Source organism: Macaca thibetana, chromosome 7 (genome assembly GCF_024542745.1).
Source record: "Macaca thibetana thibetana isolate TM-01 chromosome 7, ASM2454274v1, whole genome shotgun sequence".
In the NCBI taxonomy this organism is placed as follows: Eukaryota; Metazoa; Chordata; class Mammalia; order Primates; family Cercopithecidae; genus Macaca; species Macaca thibetana.
The window spans coordinates 136,140,557-136,161,216 of NC_065584.1; the positions used below are offsets into that span (position 1 = coordinate 136,140,557).

The 20,660-nt window shown below is 38.8% G+C and overlaps 2 protein-coding genes across 3 annotated transcripts in view; one reads left to right on the forward strand and one right to left on the reverse strand.

Moving 5' to 3' along the window:
- TMOD2 (tropomodulin 2) overlaps positions 1-12,716 on the forward strand; it is a 66,102-nt gene extending 53,386 nt beyond the window's left edge. For both annotated transcript variants that reach the window (XM_050797944.1, XM_050797945.1), the window contains exons 9-10: positions 2,781-2,925; positions 4,775-12,716. In XM_050797944.1, the coding sequence (XP_050653901.1) occupies positions 2,781-2,925; positions 4,775-4,809 (180 nt within the window). In that variant the 3' untranslated portion in view covers positions 4,810-12,716. The remainder of the gene's footprint in view (positions 1-2,780; positions 2,926-4,774) is intronic.
- Positions 1-20,660, reverse strand: part of LYSMD2 (LysM domain containing 2) — a 133,344-nt gene that overhangs the window by 82,594 nt on the left and 30,090 nt on the right. The gene's annotated exons all lie outside the window — the stretch shown is intronic.

Genomic DNA, 20,660 nt, shown 5'->3' on the forward strand with positions numbered 1-20,660 from the left:
AGAAAATTCATTGTTCTTATTCATCATTTGACAAATGCAAATTAAGGGAGTTAAATAAATATAAAAGAAATATAAATTTTCACAAAGTGTATTGACAAAGATTAAAAAGGTAAGTAGTATCTTATTTGGCTAGGGTAGGGAAAGCAGTAACACTCGTACAGTTAGCAAGAATAAAAGCTGTCATAACCTTTGACAGTAAGTCAGTAATATACCAGAACTGGAAACATGCTTGCCCTCTGACACAGCTATAATTTGTCCTACAAGCATACTTGCAGAAATGCCCCAAGATGCACTGGGGGGAGGGAAGCTCACTACAGTTTTGTTTGGAATAGTGGAAATAGAATGCAATGTAACAGTAAGTCAGTAAGGCCTGGCTAAATACACTATGATCCATCACTGCAATGGGATGTGGCACAGTTCTTTATATGGATGAGGTAAATGTATATTTACCAACATGAAAAGATATCCTTAATGTTAAATGAAAAATAAAAACACACTTCAAAACAACATGCTAGTGTAATCCATTTATGTGAAAAAAGCATAGATGTACAAGTGATTGTGTAGATGTGTGAATGCATAGAAAATGTTTAGAACACTACATAGTGCACGCCAATCTGGCTTTCTCTGTGGGGAATGGGAATGTTGAAGTAAGGGGACTTTTATGTTTTATATACATTTTAATTTGCATTTTCCAAACAAGCCTGTACTTTTTTTTTTTTTTTTTTTTTTTGAAATGGAGTCTACTCTGTCACCCAGGCTGGAATGCAGTAGCACAATCTCAGCTCACTGCAACCTGTGCCTCCCGGGTTCAAGCGATTCTCATGCCTCAGCCTCCTGAGTAGCTGGGACTATAGGCGCCTGCCACCACACCCAGCTAGTTTTTGTACTTTTAGTAGAAACAAGGTTTTGCCATGTTGGCCAGGCTGGTTTCAAACACTTGACCTCATGATCTGCCCATATCAGCCTTCCAGAGTGCTGGGATTACAGGTATGAGCCGCTGCACCCAGCCTTATTTTTTGAAATGTAATGACTGTGTTATGAAAAAATATAACTCGTACAGTTATATTTAAAATTAAGGGACAAAGTATACTTTGTCCCTTAAATTTTAAATTCGCATATTTACATGCCCCTATTTGTTTTTGTTTTTTTGAGACAAAGTCTCACTCTGTCACCCAGGCTGGAGTGCAGTGGCACAATCTCGGTCCACTGCAACTTCCGCCACCATGCCCAGCAAACCATTTTTTTTTGTATTTTTAGTAGAAACGGGCTTTCACCGTGTTGCCCTGGCTGGTCTCGAACTCCTGACCTCAAGTGATCCATCTGCCTTGACCTCCCAAAGTGCTGGGATTACAGGTGGAGCCACAGTGCGTGACCTCCCTATTAAAAAAAGAAAAAAGGAAAAAAAACCCTCTTTTTTATTTTTTTATTAGTTTATGTCTCAAACAAAAAAGCCTTTTCCCTGCTGGGTGCGGTGGCTTACACCTGTAATCCCAGCACTTTGGGAGACCGAGGCGGGTGGATCACGAGGTCAGGAGATCGAGACCATCCTAACACGGTGAAACCCCATCTCTACTAAAAATACAAAAAAATTAGCCAGGCGTGGTGGCGGGCGCCTGTGGTCCCAGCTACTCGGGAGGCTGAGGCAGGAGAATAGTGTGAACCCAGGAGGTGGAGCTTGCAGTGAGCTGAGATTGCGCCACTGCACTCCAGCCTGGGCGACACGGGAGACTCCGTCTCAAAAAAAAAAAACTTTTCCCACAAACTTAAACAAGTTGGAGATTTTTTTGTAGCCCGCCTTCAGAGTTTGCTGATTCATCCAAAAGTGTACATGGTTCAAACCACAATAAAGCTGCTCAGAATCACCTAATGAGATTCTGCTGAGAGACAACAGCCCATAGGTTGAGATCTTTAATTATTTTTTGGATATGGATCCCAGAATTTAAAAATTATATTTGATAGCACAAATATAATTTGTGCACAACACAGTGACAACAGAGTGACTATAATCAACAATAACTTATGCATTTTAAATTTAAAAAGTAGAATTAGATTGATTGTAACACAAAGAAAGGATAAATGCTTGAAGTGATGGATACCCCATTTCCCCTCTTGTGATTATTATGCATTATATGCCTGTGTCAAAATATCTTATGTACCCCATAAATATAATATACCTGTGTATCCACAAAAGTCAAAAATAAAAACATTTTATAAAAAAGAAGAAAAAGTATTGGAAATGAATAATGGTAATGGTTGCACAATATTGTGATTGTACTATATGCCACTGAATTGTGCAGTTTAAAATGGCAAAATTTTATGTATATTTTACCACAATAAGTAAATAAGAATTTCCTAGGTGAAAAGTAAAAAAAATAAAATAAAAATTTAGTAATTGGATTGGCTGCTACAAAATAGTTTCATTATTTTTAAAACACACTTTGTTTAAACCACAGATACTGGGATGAATTCAAAACACCAAATATTAGTTTTGCTTTCATTTTAATTCTGGAATTATCCTTTCCTTCATAAACAATTTGCTTAGTTTTTTCAGCTGTAGGACACCAGCAAACTCAGCTGTCTGTTGGATTTTGCTTCTAGACAAGGAACAGGATTCAAATGATTATGAGAGAAAACATCTCAAGTGACTCTGTACCTTTTAATTTGAGACCTTTGCCTCTTTGCCTTTTTGTCTAGCAAGTAGCCTTGTCTTTTTCCTGTGCAAGTAACTGTTTCCTCTTCCTTCTTGGTCATCCTGCGCATGTGTCTGCACCTGCAACCAGAGGCAGCAGTTGGGAACAGCTGTAGAGATGGAAATTGCCCAGATGCTGGAGGAGAATTCAAGGATCCTCAAGTTTGGATACCAATTTACCAAGCAAGGGCCACGAACAAGGGTGGCAGCTGCCATCACAAAGAATAATGACCTGGGTAATTCAGCCATAATATGTGCTGTTAACCATTAGAAGAGCATAAGCATTCACTTCTCCACTTCAGATGCAACATCTTACAGATACCATTCCATTGGCCTCTGATGTCACTCACTTCTTCATATAAGACACATTATTATAATACATGGTCATAGGAGTCTTTGTGGTCCTCGCAGTGTTTAAGTTACATCATAGCATTTTCTCAAAAAAGAAGTTTGTTCTATTTTCCAGGTAGCCTTTGATTTTTGCTTGATTTCTTTTGTGTATTTGCTTCTCTTTTACTTACATGTAATCACCTTGTGTTGTTACGTGCACCAGATAATTATGTTTGACTTCTGACTGCTTTGGTACTTAGTTCTAAATATGGATATGTCTGATACTTTGGCACTTTACATGTGATATAAACATGGAGCTACATTATGAAGTTTAAACTTAGAAGTTGCCTTTTCAGTTAGCCCCTTCAGCTTTTCCTGTGGCCACTTGTTGCTGAGGATCCCTGGCATTTCTTCTGTTAGAGGTGGGGCATATCCTGATCAACCATAGCAAAGAGGAATGGAACTGGGAAAACTTGGTCTGAGGATATCCCAGCCACCTGGAGCAGCCTGGCAAAAGGACATCTAGGAGGAGACATCCATTTGGCAAGCGGTCAGTCAGTCAACAGCAGGCTTCAATCCCCAGTTTGAGGTTCAGGGACAGAATGCCAGATCTTGGGTGGAGGAACTGGGCAAGGCGTTCCACCAGGTACAGTGCTGGCCTCAAGGAGGACTCAGATAGTGAGCAAGATAGAAGCTAAAGGTTAGAACAAGAAGGGGCAAATAAAGGTTAGTATCCAATTCCTTGTCCAGACAGGCTTTGCCAAGACCCTGAGGCCTAGGCAAGGTGTAGTGTGTGGCATCAGGAAGCTGGCTGGACATGTGATGGTACTTACCTGGGGGGTACACAGGGTGAGGCCAAGGGGCAGACAGGCAAATAGGGATTTGGGGAAGAGTGGAAGCAGCAGTCAGAAGATACCTGGGAAAAGCACATTGGGTCCACAACCAAACAACATGGAGACCAAAGGAAAACAGGCAAAACGAGAGGTCTAAAGAAAATAGGGCAGCCTACGTCCAAGCAGCAGCATCTGTGGGCAAGAGCCTAGGCCGGAGCTAGGCTATTTAAAGTGGAGAGTTAGAGCAAGACTACAGCCAGGGCACATTTTTACCAAATCCAAGAAGGTTCAATAGCCCTCTTCCCAGTGACCAGGAGAGCCTGCAGTTGGGAAAGTGAAAGGTGGAAAAAGAGGGTTGCAGGAACTGGGAAACAGGCAGTCTGGGCAACTTCTTCGATCCTAAACATCAGGTTAATAGAAATTAATCTCTGAGTTTGCTTGCTAACTGAATCATACCTTCCTGTAGGTTGATATTTAAGAGTTTTTATTTAGAAGAGTTTTAGAATCTTTGAACTATTTGCAGCTCCTTCCAGACTTCAACCCATAATCAGCATTAAAAGATTGTGAAGAGTTAGTTAAAGCCAGTTGGTGACAGAGTTGCTAGTGCCATGGATAAACGGCCATGAAAATAGTCAAAGTGCATAGTTTCCCAGGTCTCTTCTGGAATTTCTACCCCATAGAAATGCGAACGTTCTAACACTCGAGTACCCAACTATCAGACATACCTGTATTTAAATGTAAATTCCACCAGACACTGGATTATTTTATCATTTCCATTGATTGTCATGGTTGAGTATTAACATTTAAGATAACTAGATCCTCAAGCGTGTGAGATTGTCATCTTATGTAATTAATGCTGTTTATCTGGAATTTAAGAAGTATCCCTTCAATTTGTCTTTTTATTCCTTTCTTTCTTACCTAGTTCGTAAGAAGAGAGTTGAAGCAGACAGAAGGTAAACATCCTCAGGGAGGAGTGAAGTTTTACCGTGGTGTGGCCATTGAAAAACAAATACTCTTCTTCTTCCCCATCGGGACCATTTTATCAAAGTTTGTTCATTTCCGTTAACCACATAACTAATAATTTAATTGTTATTCTTTTTTAGCACTACTTATTTATCTTGGATTTTGTAATATATACAATTGTTTTATTTGCTCATGGGCACTTCTGGCAACTTGACAAATGGACTGATGCAGATTTTAGAGAGTGACGACGTGGAAAATGAATTTAACCACTTTCTTATTGGGTTGTCTTGCTTTCTTACATGAACTTTTTTTTTTAATCATTGAAAGGAATTTAGTGTATAATATGTGTTTGTAATTGTGATTATGATAGAGGCCTATCTCTGTTTACATGCATAGCTTTGAGTTAGGCTAAATACATCAGAAGTGTTCTGCTGACCACATAAGAAGTTAGTATTGCCAATCTTTCACTGCATGTGAAAATGTGACCAATTTAGCACAAATTCTGTCTTCGTTCCAGAAAAATCAGTAAATGCACATGCCCTGTTGATTGGAGATCAGTAGTGTCATCTTCATAAAGCAAGACAACATAATGACACTTTAAAACAGTATTAGCAAAGAAGTCTATTTGTTAACCCACAAATGTAGCTTCAAGCCAGACTCACAGGTAGCAAAATGAATTAGCACACCTACTTTTACTGACTATTCAACATATATTGAATCTTTAACATGACTTTAAAGGATAACTATTTACAAAGCTGTTTTAAAGTTTTTCAAACATGATAGAAATTTTCTAAATGTTAGTAAGAGAGAAGCTTTTAAAACAGTACATTCCTGAATAAAACAATAATACTGTATCTTAAGGCTGTCTGATGCACATGATTGCATTTTTTTGGCAAATTTTAGAAGCATTTATGGCTTTGTCTTTAGTGTAACAAGATCACAGGATGAAAGATGAACATTCAGGTTAATTATCTAGACTTTTGTCCGCAGTACATGATCCATCCAGACATTTGCGAATGTCAGGAGAAAAATGTGAATTATCATTTATCCAGATGCGTGTCATCTCAAGGACAAAGCCTGTGAAAGTACAGCTGAAATGGTTGCATTGTAGTGTGCATTAATCTTTTGATGTAGTGGTGTAAAAATGCAATGCTAAACTAAGGAAGCAGGTGACTGCAGCCTTTGGCTCAAGTGCACTACTCTGATAACTGTCAGTGCCTGAGGTTGTGATTGGTGACATTCTGACACTGCCCAAGGCAACTCACCCTCTATTCCTCCTTTCTCCCCTCCCTTTCTTCCAATTCATTGTCATTTTTCTCTTCTTTTCTCTAATTTGTTACTAAACAAATTCCAGAGTTTGTTTAGTAACCGAGTGTTCCTTAGTTGCCTGGTAGCAATAAAACAAGTGAATAGGAAAATGATTAATATATTATTCTGTTATTCTATTTAGCTTGTAAAACACATGGAATCTGTTTAAGATAGCCCTTGTAAAGTTGGACATTTACCTGTATTATAAGTACCCACAGCTGTGTCTCTGAAGTCCTTTGAAATATCTCATTTTCTTGAAATTTTTTTAATTTTTGAGAACACAATAAGCAGAATATTCTAACACCTTTGGCCCTAAAAATCCTTTAATTAGTTTATGGCTTCATCTCCTTATCTATTTTAAAAACACAGTAAATACTGTTTCATGGTTTTCAGTCTGATTTTTCCTTCCTTTTCACCCATTTAGGTGTGATGTGTTGGAGTCAACTTGTACAGGCTTGCCAATTGTTATATTTTCAAGAATTTTGCAAACTGGTTGTTCAATACAGCCATTATTTAAAATGAAATGATGTGTACTTACAATTGAATGAATTATATTAAGGACAAAAGTAACAAATACTATACTCAAAAATCTTACACTTTACTATTTTCTAACCTCTTAAGATTATTTACATCTAGTAGGTATGTATGTAGAAATACTACTTAATAGTATGCTACTGAACATATCCTCTCAACTCCATGTTCACTACTTCTTGTTACTACAATGGCTTGAAATTGGCCGTGGTAGAAATATTTACATCACAGAAATTAGCAATATGTAAGAAACTGGGGCTTTCTCCCCCTCTAGATTGCTGGTTGATAAGCATTCATCAGCACACCACTGGGTGAAATTACAAATTTTTTTATACATATGTTTTGCTTACCATGTTGCCAAAGGGAAGAACATTTCTCTTAGATGTCTTTTCTCCTCTTTGGATTTGTTACAAACCTATTTAAGTGCTCAGTCCCTGACCTGCCTCTCCAAGTAAGCCTTTTTCTTTTTTTTTTTTCTCACTCTTTTTCTTGCCTTGCCTCTTAAAATCCCGGACCCTATAGAGCATTCCTTGCAGCCCCACAGTGCTGTGAACTGGGGGCTAAAGCAGTTGTTGGCAAACTCTGGCAGAAAGCAAGAAAAAAAAAAAATCAGAGTTCAACCATGGCTGTTTCTTTTGTACAAGCAGTTATTGATAGTATTAAAGCAAGATAATGGAAAATTATCAAAAATATAGCACTGTTTTTAGCTTATAAAATAGTTGGGTCCCATGCAACAGAGTCTATGAAATGAAATGTTGATTACTAATCAGTTTGTTTTATTATTACTTGTGTTTTTAAAGTGGCTTGAAAGGTGGCATTTCCATGAGTATGCACATATTGACGATAATCCTTAGAAAAATATACACTTGAGGAGCCTATCCACCATTTAATTAGCCTAGGACTTCATCCCTCTCTCTGCCCAAAGTATGTGGAAATGGTAGCTCTTTCATCATCATGGGCACAGTTAATCCTTTGCTATCCATTGTAATGGGGCATAATGTATATAAAATTTTTTTCTATGTATTTGTTTTGCCAGATACTGTGTTGAGATATTTGGCAATATTTGGATAACTGATTGAAGGGAGATAACTTCTCCCCAGGCCTATCTCCCCCCCACTTTTAGAGTTGTGCAGGTCCACTTTAAGTGTAAAATCATTCACCTGGACTTGCGGGCTCATATCACCAACATCTATTATGGCATATGTAGATGATGTTTAGGAGATAAACCTTAGAAGTCTAGAAATCATATGATTAGTTCAGCACTGCAGCTCCCCATCTGCTTATTGTGTATAACTGGAAGCTGTTTTCATCCTCATCAGCGTGATTAAATGACTTAGTTTCTTTCATCTTTGGAGGGTATAATGTAAATAAGTGTCGTGTGTGTATGTGCATGTGTACTGTCAGATATCTAACTAGGTATTTGGCTACATCTGGACAACTGATTGAAGGGAGATGCTGTCTCCCCAGTCCTCTTCCCTTGTCCTTTTTAGAATTGCTGCAGGCCCAGGTTAAATATGAAATTACTCCCTAGAGTTTGCAGTTTATGTTACCAACCACCACATTTTATAGCTATGTAGAGGATGACTCTTAGGAAATAAATATTAGAAGCCTAGAAATCATTTAGTTGTTCTAGCACCAAATCTATCCATTTGCCTAATGTATTTAACATTCCATCCTCATCAACATGATTAAGCCCCTTTCTTCCATCTTTGTAGGGCTCATTGTATATAAATATTTTGTACATAAAGATCATCAAATACTGTAATGAGGTATTTGGCTTCATCTGGAAAATTGATTGGAGGGAGACGCAGTCTCCCAGCCCTACTTCCCTTGTCCCTGTCCAAGTTGCTGCAGGCCCAGGTTAGAAGATTACCAACCTGGAGGGGCATGCAGTTCATCTTACAATAAAAGTCCATTCATTTAAAAACTCAGAAATCATCCCAGTGCCTGTACTCCTCAAACCAATTTCCCTAAGGGGAGACTGGCACACCAGCCCAAAGAACAGGTGCTTCTCTTCCAACAGAAACATGGCCCCTGACAGGGCACCAGCATTAGGGAAACCAATGTCTTCCGTATAGCTGCCATGAGAATATTTCAGATGCTCAAACTGAAAACTCTTAAAACCAATGTTAAGCATCAGCATGCTTTAAGTGTAAGATAGCCCTCTGGAATTTACAAACACATGTGCAGCTATTTCCTTGTTCACAGATATGATGTACTCAGCCCTCTCCTAGGCACTATGAAGGAGACAGAGGAAGCATAAAAATTCTGGACTAATATAATTTTATATGTCTTTCTGGGATTGGGGAGTAGATTGAGTGCCTTTTTTACAAAGAAGATCCCATATTTAATTCAAGTATTTATAGCATCAGCAAAAAAGGGCAGAGGGCAGGAAGTTGAGAACACTAGGTTCTGTGCTATGTTACCTGTATTCGGTAGAACTGTTTCTGGAGTCAGGTTTTAAGTCACAATCCTGAAGCTTCCTTCCCCTCTTCCACCAATGATGCAATAATAGCTGTTTTCGTTTTAATTAGCAGAGAACTAAGAGGAAAGGTCCTAGCTCTACCTTCCACTCGCAACTTCCCTTTACCTCCCCTTATTGCTTTCATCTCAAATATCCCTGCTACTCAACCAATCCTAAAGCTAACGTACTGAGACGCACACAAAGGAAAGGTGTGAGAGTGCTTGGAAGCATCCAGCTGAGCCCACTGGAGGAAAATCACACGATAGGGCCTCCTGTTGTGATACACTGGCCAGAGAAAAGCGCCAAGAACTTCAGGGATGTTATTCACTGCTTTCCTACTCCCCAGCACTAGATCAGATTGGATTTTACTTTGTAGTTCAGAAGTTAAGAAGTCAAATTGCTGACCGAGGTGGGGAAGGAGGATGGAAATTAAAGGTTTACATTTGTTTAATGGCAGAACTGAGATTTGCTCTGCTTACCTCTTTCCCATCTGTCTGTAATAGCAATGACTCAATAATCAGTAGACCGATGGAAGAGGAGTTGCAAGTTTAAATTTATAACCTGACTCTGGGTTCTGTTCTAGAAACAGTACATGTTTTAGAGGCTTTGCCAGTTGGGATACATTGTTGACTTGGGGGAGGCTGAAGGAGAGAGCTGACAACCTAGACACAGAAAAGAGTAATTAACTAACTAGATTTTCTTCTGATCTCTTCCATGGTAGTGATTCTGAGCACATTGGCCCAGCTAGTTGGTATGGTGAAGGGGCACCGTACTAACAGATTTGGAGACTGAATCCTAATCCCATCACCAACACTTAGCAGGTATATGATCATGGGCAATTCATTCAATTGCCTGCCAATTATAGACTATATAGGGGGAAGAGCACTGGATTTGGAGTCAAGAAACGTGGACACTTGGCTCCACACTTCCTTAGCTGAGTAACTTTGGGCAAACCACTTGGTCTCTCGAGCCTAAGGTTCTTTAGCTATAAAATGGGAATAATATCTTCACTAACTACCTCACAGAGTTGTGGTAAGAATATAATCAGATAACTGGATACAAACACTATATAAACTGGAAAGCGCCATACAAATGTGAGAGATCAGTTTTATTATCAAATCACTATTTTCCACTGCCTCTTGAATCGGTTTTATTCTAACCAACCATTACATCTTCCTCATCTTTTGGAGTGTGGGTAATTGAGGCTTGGGTGTGTCATCAGGGACTGGAGTGATTTCAGCTCCCACATAGAGGTGGGAGAGGTGGTTGATGGGGGGTGGAAGTTAGATACCAGTGATGTATATGGTAGGACATTTTCCTGGGTCACTTTGACAGTACCTTGGGAAATTGTCAGAATCCTTGCAGAGGGCCAAGGCTGGGCACAAGGGAGAAAGCGAGCAGTTGAGAATTGAGGGGAGGGTCTGGAGCGCGACTGCCCTCCTGTCATTGCTGCGGGTGGGCGAGGCTAAGACTTCAGGCATGACTGGAGGCCTAGGAGAGAAGAGTGTCCCTAGGGTTTCAAGAATTTTCATGCCTAGCAGCTGAGTAACAAGCACTAGTTCTGATAGATAGTGAAGGGGAGAAAATGCCACCTGTTGTGGGATCAGCTCTGCAGGGCAGCAGCTGCCTTGTTATCACCAGCAACCTTAGCCCTGGTCAGTAATATTTCTACTAGGAAAGGTTTTGAAGCATGGCCTCCAAGGACTTTCATAAGCCCTTGGAGTCAGGACTGTGTCTCATCCATCTTTGTATCTTCAGTACCATCTCATAAGGTGCCTTGTACATAGTAGGTGCTTAATGAACAAATGTTGCTTGAATTTAGCTGTTGTCCAGCCCCACAGAGTTATGCTCCATTTGCCACCGTGTGATATTTTTGGGAAACAATACTGATTTGGATGCCAGCTGTATGTGACTTTGGGCAAGACTCTCCCATCTATCTTGTCTTCATTTCATCTGTAAAATGAAGTGAGTGGATTCAGTGCTCCCTAAGGTCCCTTCCAGCTCCAATACTTGACAAGCCTATGATTCTAAATCATTTCCATTGCCTCTGAACATGGGTGAGTAATGCCTCCACTGCAGCTCTGTTTTTCTCCAGGAGGCTTTGTTCAGAGGAGGTCTGACTATTGCACAGCCAGTTTTTTCTTCCTCTTCAGCAGTTCTTTACTGTCTTCAGAATAGTTGTGGATGAGCGGCCTTTTCTGAAAGGATACTTAAAAATATATACTATTTAGGCTGGGCATAGTGGCTCATGCCTGTAATCCCAGCACTTTGGGAGGCCAAGGCAGGTGGATCACCTGAGGTCAGGAGTTCAAGACCAGCCTGGCCAACACGGTGAAACCCCGTCTCTACTAAAAATACAAAAAATTAGCTGGGCCTGGTGGCAAGAGCGTGTAATTCCAGCTACTGGGGAAGCTGAGGCAGGAAAATCGCTTGAACCCAGGAGGTGGAGGTTGTAGTGTGCCGAGATCACACCACTGCACTCCAGCCTGGGTGACAAGAGCGAAACTCCATCTCAAAAAATAAATAAAATATATACTATCTTGCTCCTCAACCAGTGGGAAAGGAGAGGAGGGGAGGCAAAGAAAGAAACTGAGCACAGTAAACACAGCATTTTTTGTAGGCTCTTATTTAAAGTGTATGTGTGTATGTGTGTGTGTGTGTGTAAGTATTGACTAGGAAACAGAGGGAAGCCAATCAAAAGTATACTGTGCAATTGAGAGAGGCTGACCCAGGATTTAAAACTTTTTTTGGGTAATCTAACTGTGAGTAGATAGGAATCGGCCATATGGTGAAATGAGATCAATAGGAAATGTGCTTTTTGAGGAAATTTTATTTTAGTACCAAATGTTGCCAGTGACAATCTTCAGTTAAGAAATAAGTTATTCTGACCTAAAATTCTTATCTCCGCCACTTTGGTTTAAAAACAAAAGCTCTTATATACATGAAATAATTATATTTTAATTAAGCCTTTAGCTTAGTTGTTTTCATCTCTTCAAGGAAAATGAATAAGCAGCATTTTTCATTGTACTTAAAAATGTAAAATATCTGCATGCCACTAATCTGTAACATTTTACCAGTTCAGATGCCTGTAATGTGTGACTTTATGTGTGTCTGTGTTGTTTTGAAGATAACAAAGGAAGTAATACTTTGTAAACTGTTTAAACAAGTGTTTAAACTTCTATTGGCAACATTTATTGGGCTAAGCAGTTACTGAAAACTCCATATAGTTTTATTTTCCATTTGAAACTTCAATCAAATCAAGACTATTATATTCATTAGGGAATTAAAGACTAATTTGCCTTTTAAATGTGAAGTTGAACATTGTGTGGAAAGTAAATGTGTGATAAAGCAAAATGTATAAAGTTTGAAATATTATACTTTTACCCTGGATAATTATTCAGGACCCCAGTTGGCCCAAATAGGTGCAATTTTTAATACTTTGAAATTAGCCAGCCAGACTTAATGCTAAGGTAAATGTAAACTGTTTTAATTAATTAGCTTTCAAAGATATAATGTATCTATTTCTGTCAGGAATGATATTTCCAAATGAAAATGTAAAGAACATTGGGAATTAATAAACTTTCCTTTCGAAGTAAAAGTAAAGACTGGTTTTATATGGCTAATTTTTAGACAGTGTTTCTTTAAAACAAATGGTTGGCTGCAGAAAACTATAAAATGTCTTTATTATGAAGAAACAAGACAACTACAAGTAGCTATAACAGAGAGAAATAATTCGTTATCAAACAAAAATGTACACATTTGGCTAAATAGTTAAAAATTTACTAGAATGAATGGGAACAGGAATACAGAAAGCCCAAACAGGTTAACTATTTTACTCTGAATTTTTTACACTAACTTTGGATTTACATTATTATTATTTTTAAAGCCCTTCTGGTAATTTGTAATACTGAACACTAAAAATGATGAAGTTATGTTGTAAAGGTTTGACCCTGGAAAAACAGGAAAAGCTGTTTTTCCTGCCCTTCTGCTGAACTCTGTCCCAACTCTTGGATTTCAGTTTAGGCTGGTAAGGTTCAACTGAGAAACATAAAGAGCCAGTGTCTAATTTCTTTTTTTTTTTTTTTTTTTTTTTTTTGAGGCGGAGTCTCGCTCTGTCGCCCAGGCTGGAGTGCAGTGGCGCGATCTCGGCTCACTGCAAGCTCCGCCTCCCGGGTTCCCGCCATTCTCCTGCCTCAGCCTCCCGAGTAGCTGGGACTGCAGGCGCCGCCACCACGCCCGGCTAATTTTTTTGTATTTTTAGTGGAGACGGGGTTTCATTGTGTTAGCCAGGATGGTCTCGATCTCCTGACCTCGTGATCCGCCCGTCTCGGCCTCCCAAAGTGCTGGGATTACAGGCTTGAGCCACCGCGCCCGGCCGCCAGTGTCTAATTTCTGTATTTGCTGTTTCACACCTTCTCTTGGACAAAGAAATATAGTAATTATTTTGTTTAAAAGGTTCTCCCTTTCAGCCTATTGGGTTATAATGAATAGAGCAGTTAATTTTAAAAATCAACTTAGAAATAGCATGAGGAGAATATAACTTAACTGCTACCTGTGTGGAGAAAGACTTTGACGTTTTAGTTTATTAAAAGCTTAATGTGGATACACACAAAAACACACAAACAGAGCAATAAATTAAATCATGCCACCAGAGAAAATCATCTTCACTAAAAGGAAGACAGGAATGAAGGAAAGAAGGAAGAGAAAACCATAAAGTAACTAGAAAACAACAAAATGGCAGGAGTAAGTCCTTACTTAGCAGTAATAACATTGAATATAAATGAACTAAACTCCCCAGTAAAAAGACATACTATCTTTTTATTGGGCTGAGTAACATTTTAAAAAAAGGCTGACTGATCTGTTGCATACAGGTAACACTTTTCCTTTAAAGATACACAGGCTGAAAATGAAGGGATGGAAAAAGATATTTCATGCTAATGGAAACCAAAAAAGAACAGAAGTCACTATACTTATATCAGACAAAATAGAGTTCATGAGAAAACTGTAAGAAGAGACAAAGAAGGTCATTATATAATGATAAAGGGGTCAATTCAGCAAGAGGATATAACAATTTTAAATACATGTGCCCCCAATACTGGAGCACCCAGATACATAAAGCAAATATTGTTAGAACTAAAGAGAAAGAGAGAGAGAGACCTCAATACAATAATAGCTGGGGACTTCAACACCCCACTTTCAGCATTGGACCCATCTTCTAGGGAGAAAATCAACAAAGAAACATTGGACTTAATCTGCTCTATAGGCCAAATGGACCTAAGAGATATTTACAGAACATTTTATCTAAGCTGCAGAATACACATTCTTCTCAGCATATGGATCATTTTCAGGTATAGATGTTAGGTCACAAAACAAGTCTTGATATATTTTTAAAAATTGTGATAATATCAGGCATCTTCTCTGACCACAATGGAATAAAACTAAAAATCAATAGCAAGAGGAATTTTAGAAACTATACAGATACACGGAAATTAAACAATATGCTCCTGAATGACCAGTGGGTAAATGAAGAAATCAGAAAAATTGAAAAATTTCTTGAAACAAATGATGATGGAAATGGAACATACCAAAACCTATGGGAAACAGTGAAAGCAGTACCAAGAAGGAAGTTAATAGTGTCTACATCAAAAAAAGAAGAAAAACTTCAAATAAATAATGAGGCATCTTAAAGGACTAGAAAAGCAAGAGCAAGCCAAACCCAAAATTAGTAGAAGAAAAGAAATAATAAAGATAGAGCACAAATAAATGAAATTGAAATGAAGAAAGTAACATAAAAGATCAATGAAACAAAAAGTTGGTGTTTTGAAAAGGAAAATTGACAAACCATTACCTAGACTAAGAAAAAAAAAGAAGACCCAAATAAATAAAATCAGAAATGGAAAGGGAGACACTACAACTTATACCATAAAAATTCAAAGGATCATTAGTGGCTACTGTGAGCAACTATATGCAAATAAATTGGGAACCTAGAGAAAATGAATAAATTCCTAGACACATAAACCTATCAAGATTGTACCATGAAGAACTCCAAAGTGTGACCAGACCAATAACAAGTAACGAGATTGAAGTCATAATAAAAAGTCTGCCAGTAAGGAAAAGCCCAAGACCAGATGGCTTCACTGCTGAATTCCACCAAACATTTAAAGAAGAACTAATACCAATTCTACTCAAACTGTTCCAGAAAATAGAGGAGAAGGGAATACAAACTCATCCTACAAGGCCAGTATTACCCTGAGATCAAAACTAGAGAAAGACAGATCAAAAAAAGAAAATTACAGACCAATGTCCCCGATGAATATTGATGCAAAAATTCTTCAACAAAATACTAGCAAACTGCATTCAACAAGACATTTAAAAGATCATTCTTCATGACCAAGTAAAATTTATCCCTGGAATGCAAGGATGGTTCAACATACATAAATCAGGCCAGGAATGGTGACTCACACCTATAATCCCAGCACTTTGGGAGCCTGGGCAACAAGGTGAAACCCTGTCTCCACCAAAAAACAAAAACAAAAAATTAGCCAGGCATGGTGGTGTGCGCCTGTGGTTTCAGCTCAGGAGGCTGAGGTGAAAGAATCGCTTGAGCCTAGGAGGTAGAAGTTCCAAAGAGCCAAGATTGTGCTACTGCATTCCAACCTTGGTGACTGAGCAAGAACCTGGCTCAAACAAAAAAACAACCAAAAAAACCCCCACCAGAAATCAATCAATGTGACACATCATATCAACAGAGTGAAGGATATAAACCATATTATCATTTCAATTGATGCTAAAAAAAAAAAAAAAAGATAAAATTCAATGTCCCTCCATGATAAAAACCCTCAAAAAACTGGGTATACTTTGGGAGGCCAAGGCGGGCAGATCACGAGGTCAGGAGATTGAGACCATCCTGGCTAACACGGTGAAAACCCATCTCTACTAAAAAATACAAAAAAATTAGCCAGGTGTGGTGGTGGGTGCCTGTAGTCCCAGCTACTCGGGAGGCTGAGGCAGGAGAATGGTGTGAACCTGGAAGGCAGAGCTTGCAGTGAGCTGAGATCGCACCACTGCACTCCAGCCTGGGCAAAAGAGTGAGACTCTGTCTCAAAGAAAAAAAAAAAACTGGGTATAAAAGGAACATGCCTTAACATAATAAAAACCATATGTGAAAGACCCACAGATAGTTTCATACTGAATGGGAAAAAATTAACTCTTTAAGATCTGGAAAAGACAAGGATGCCCACTTTCACCACTGTTACTCAACATAGTACTGGAAGTCCTAGCTAGAGCAATCAGATAAGAGAAATAAATAAAGAGCATCCAAATTAGAATCAAAGAAATCAAATTATCCTTGTTTGCAGGTGACATAATCTTACATTTGGAAACACCTAAAGATGCCATCAAACAACTATTAGAACTGATAAACAAATTCCATAAAGTTACAGTAAACAAAGTCAACATATACAAATCAGTAGCATTTCTATATACCAACAATGAACAACCTGAAAAAGAAATTTAAAAAGTAATCCCCTGATGGTGCTTTTCATGTTCTAGCAATGCACACATTTTGGCCCTGGCTCCTGATACCACAAGTTTCTTTTATGTACTTAGGCTCACTTATGGATGCATCACTTTTAAAAGCCGGGAATTTAGGAAAGGTTCATAACATTTTTATAGAACTTTTAAGCTTTTTGAAGGGTAAACACTTGTAAAACTTCTCTAAAGAACTGGTTGGGTGCAATGGCTCAAACATATAATCCTAGCACTTTGAGAGGTCATGGTGGGTGGATCACTTGAAATCAGTAGTTTGAGATCAACCTGACCAACTTAGTGAAACCCTGTGTCTACTAAAAATACAAAAAAATTAGCTAGGCATGGTGGTGCACGCCTGTAGTCCCAGCTACTAGGGAGACTGAGGCAGGAGAATCACTTGAACCCAGGAGGTGGCGGTTGCGGTGAACCAGGATCATGCCACTTCACTCCAGCCTGGGCAACAGAGCGAGATTTCATCTCAAAAAAACAAACAAAAAAAAAAAATTAAAAAATTAAGGAGGGTAAAAATGAAGAGAGTTTGATTAATGGGTACAAAAATACACTCAGAATAAGTTTTAGTGGTTCAACAGCACAGTAGGGTGACTGTAGTTGTCAATCATGTATTGCATATTTCAAAATAGCTGGAAGAGATGTGAAATGTTCTCAACACAAAGAAATAATCAATGTTTGAGGTGATGACCAATTACCCTGATTTGATTATTACACATTGTATCATGTATCAAAATATCACATGTACTCCCATGCATATGTACAATTATAATGTATCAAATAGTAAAAGACAAAAAGAAACAATTATTTAAAACTTTCAAGCGAATAGGGAAATAAGCTGACAATTACTATAAATATCAAGAAGGAATCCATTGGCTAGATAATTTAGAAAAAATATTGTTTTTGAGCCAATAAATGTTTATAAAACATTTAAATAATACAAGGAGGCCAGGCACGGTGACTCACTCCTGTGATCCCAGCACTTTGGGAAGCTGAGGCTGGAGGATCACTTGAGATCAGGAGTTTGAGATCAGCCTGGCCAACATGGCAAAACCCTGTCTCTACTAAAAATACAAAAATAAGCTAGGTATGGTGGTGCACATCTGTAGTCTCAGCTACTCGGGCGGCTGAGGCAGAAGAATCGCTTGAACCTGGGAGGTGGAGGTTGCAGTGAGCCGAGATCATGCCATTGCATTCCAGCCTGGGCAACAGAGCGAGACTCCATCACAAAAACAAATAATGATAATAAATAAAAACAAGGAAAGGTAAGCAGAAGTTATATCATATCACAACTCTGGTCTTGGTAGAAGGGTTTGGGGTATCTAGCATTTATCATTTAAAGACCTGAATTTAATTGTTATTTACTTCCATTTATGACAGGGATCATATTCATTCACTCACCTGAGCTGAAATTTGGCTTTCTGTGGTGACTGTAGGAGAGTCTAACAATGGACAGCACTGGAAAATTATCACTTCTATACTAAACGTTAAACTGTTTAATATTATTAAAATGATATTAAAATTTGGGGATAATATTTTAGGTTTATGTGTATATCCCAGAAGTTTATTCTTTAATAGTGATGTTTGTCATCAACTTCGGCTTCAGCTGAAGAGTGACTCATTTTTTGTCCCTTTTGGCATTTGGCTGAAATATGTATTCAGTGCACCTCTAATGGAGGCATAATGGGGTATGAAAATATGGGAAAGGCAAAATTAATTCCAGATGATGGCATTAGTGAAGGTTGAGTGGGGCAGACATTTGAGATGGACAATGAAACATGAGGAGGCGTCTAACAGGCAGAGATGGGTGATAGAAAAAGGGCATTTCAGGCCAAAAAGTATGCTTGAATCTTTCCTATAAAACTGTATGCACACAGGCGTGGTGGCTCATGCCTGTAATCCCAGCACTTTGGGAGGTCAAGGTAGGCACATCACCTGAGGTCAGGAGTTTGAGACCAGCCTGGCCAACATGATGAAACCCCGTCTCTATTAAAAAAACAAAAATTAGCCAGGCATGGTTGTGCACACCTGGAATCCCAGCTACTTGGGAGGCTGAGGTTGCAGAGAGCCAAGCTCACACCACTGCACTCCAGCCCGGGTGACAGAGTGAGACTCCATCTCAAAAAAAAACTGTATGCACCCAGCCATGATGCTTGTCTTCTGTGATTCCTGCCTCCCACTGCTTCCATAGGATTCCTACCTCCAAGCTTCCATAATGAAATCCTTACCTTTTCGTTTCAAATTTATGTCTTTAGTTTTTCTCAACTCTCCTATAAATACATGTTTTTACATACACATAGAATATGCTTATGTATACCGAAGTAACTATTTCCTATAGGAACTCTTTGATAACAAGAAAAGTGCTGCTGTTATTAATTAGCATATGATGATTCAGTGTGACACGCTTTCTGAGTTACTCTGGCTGGAAGTTTAGAGATAACACTAATTAGAGCTTGTAATGTTAACACATTAAGTAGAGTCGGAGTGTCATTTTATCTATCACTTTCACTCTAACCAAACCCTGAACACTAATGGGAACCATACTCTGTCACTTGTTCAAATATTTTACCTGAAGTCCTCAGATTTGTTCTCTTTAGTGTGTTAGGATGTTGAACTTCAACTGTTTTCCATTACTTGAAGTGGGTTAAATGCAGAAGGTTGGGGGTGCCATACCACTTCTAGTTCAGATCATCATGTTTCTTTGATTAGGCACTGTAGTAGTCAATTTTTGCTAAGTAAGTCTTTAGTAATAAACGAACCTAAACTTCAGTTTCCTCTTTGCTTACATTATATTATGTCAGCTAGTGGCTGAGGCTCTGACCCACGTAATTTCTTATTCTAGAACCCAGGCAGAAGGACCAGCCTCTATTCAGAACATGTCTTTCTCTTGCTGGAGGGAAAGAGCAGGCACACTAGTAGAGAAAGGCAGTGACTCTTAAAGCTTCCACCCAGGACTGTCTGATTGTCACCTCCACTTGTATTTTATTGACCAAAGCAAGATTCATGTTTCTAAACTTTGTGATTACAATATGACATTTATCTGAGGAGAGGAGGAAAATCCCATCATGGGATCATAGCCAAGCCTGGAATGCCTACGGGGCAGCACTGGAAGTCACATAGTAGTGGGCAAGCCTGTCTATTCCTCTAAAGGAGAGCAAATATTTGGTAACAGTATTTCAATCTACCACAGGCATTTAGTGGACTTACCTTTTCACTTATTTATGTAAATATAATTTCCAGGCTTTTCCTGTTTGCTTTCCTCCAAAAATTATGTTTCCAACTATAAGCGAATAGTGGCAACCCTAAATTATGTCTTTTTAAAAGAGAACTCTGTCTCTATTTCAGGACTTTCACAGGATCTTATTCTCCTGTGTAGTCAACCCTCTTGCAGCTAGTGTTTAAATCCAAACCAGGTCACTGGCTGGCATTCACAGGTGAATCTTCTGGTTCTGTGTCCCAAGAGAAGAGCAGGAGAGAGGGGGAAGAATGCAACATTCATTTATTTACAAATATTTATTGAATACTTTCTGGGTGCCAGCAGTATTGTAGATGCTAGGGATGGAGGAGTAAACAAAGCAAAGCTTCTTGGGGCTTCCACTAAGAAAACAAGCAATATGATGTTATGTGGTAAAAGTGCTATGGTGACAAGTAAAGAAAGGAGAGAATGACTGGGTAAGGTGATAAGAGGAAACCTTTCGGAAGTGACATTTGAGCAGAACCTTCATTAAAATGAGGGTATGAGCTAGAAGCATCTGGGAGGAAAATCATTCTCCTGCGTAGCATAAAGACTCTGAGATGGGGAGAAACTGGGCAGGATTAAGAAACCTCAGGGAGGCCAGTATGACTACAGCAGAGTCAGAGAGAATATGTGGTAGGAAACAAAATAATCATATACAGATTTGTAGAGGTGTTAATTCTGGATTTTATTCTAAATGTGATGGAAGCCATGAATGGTTTGGAGCAAGACGGCGACATGATCTGATTTGTTTTTAAAAGATCATTC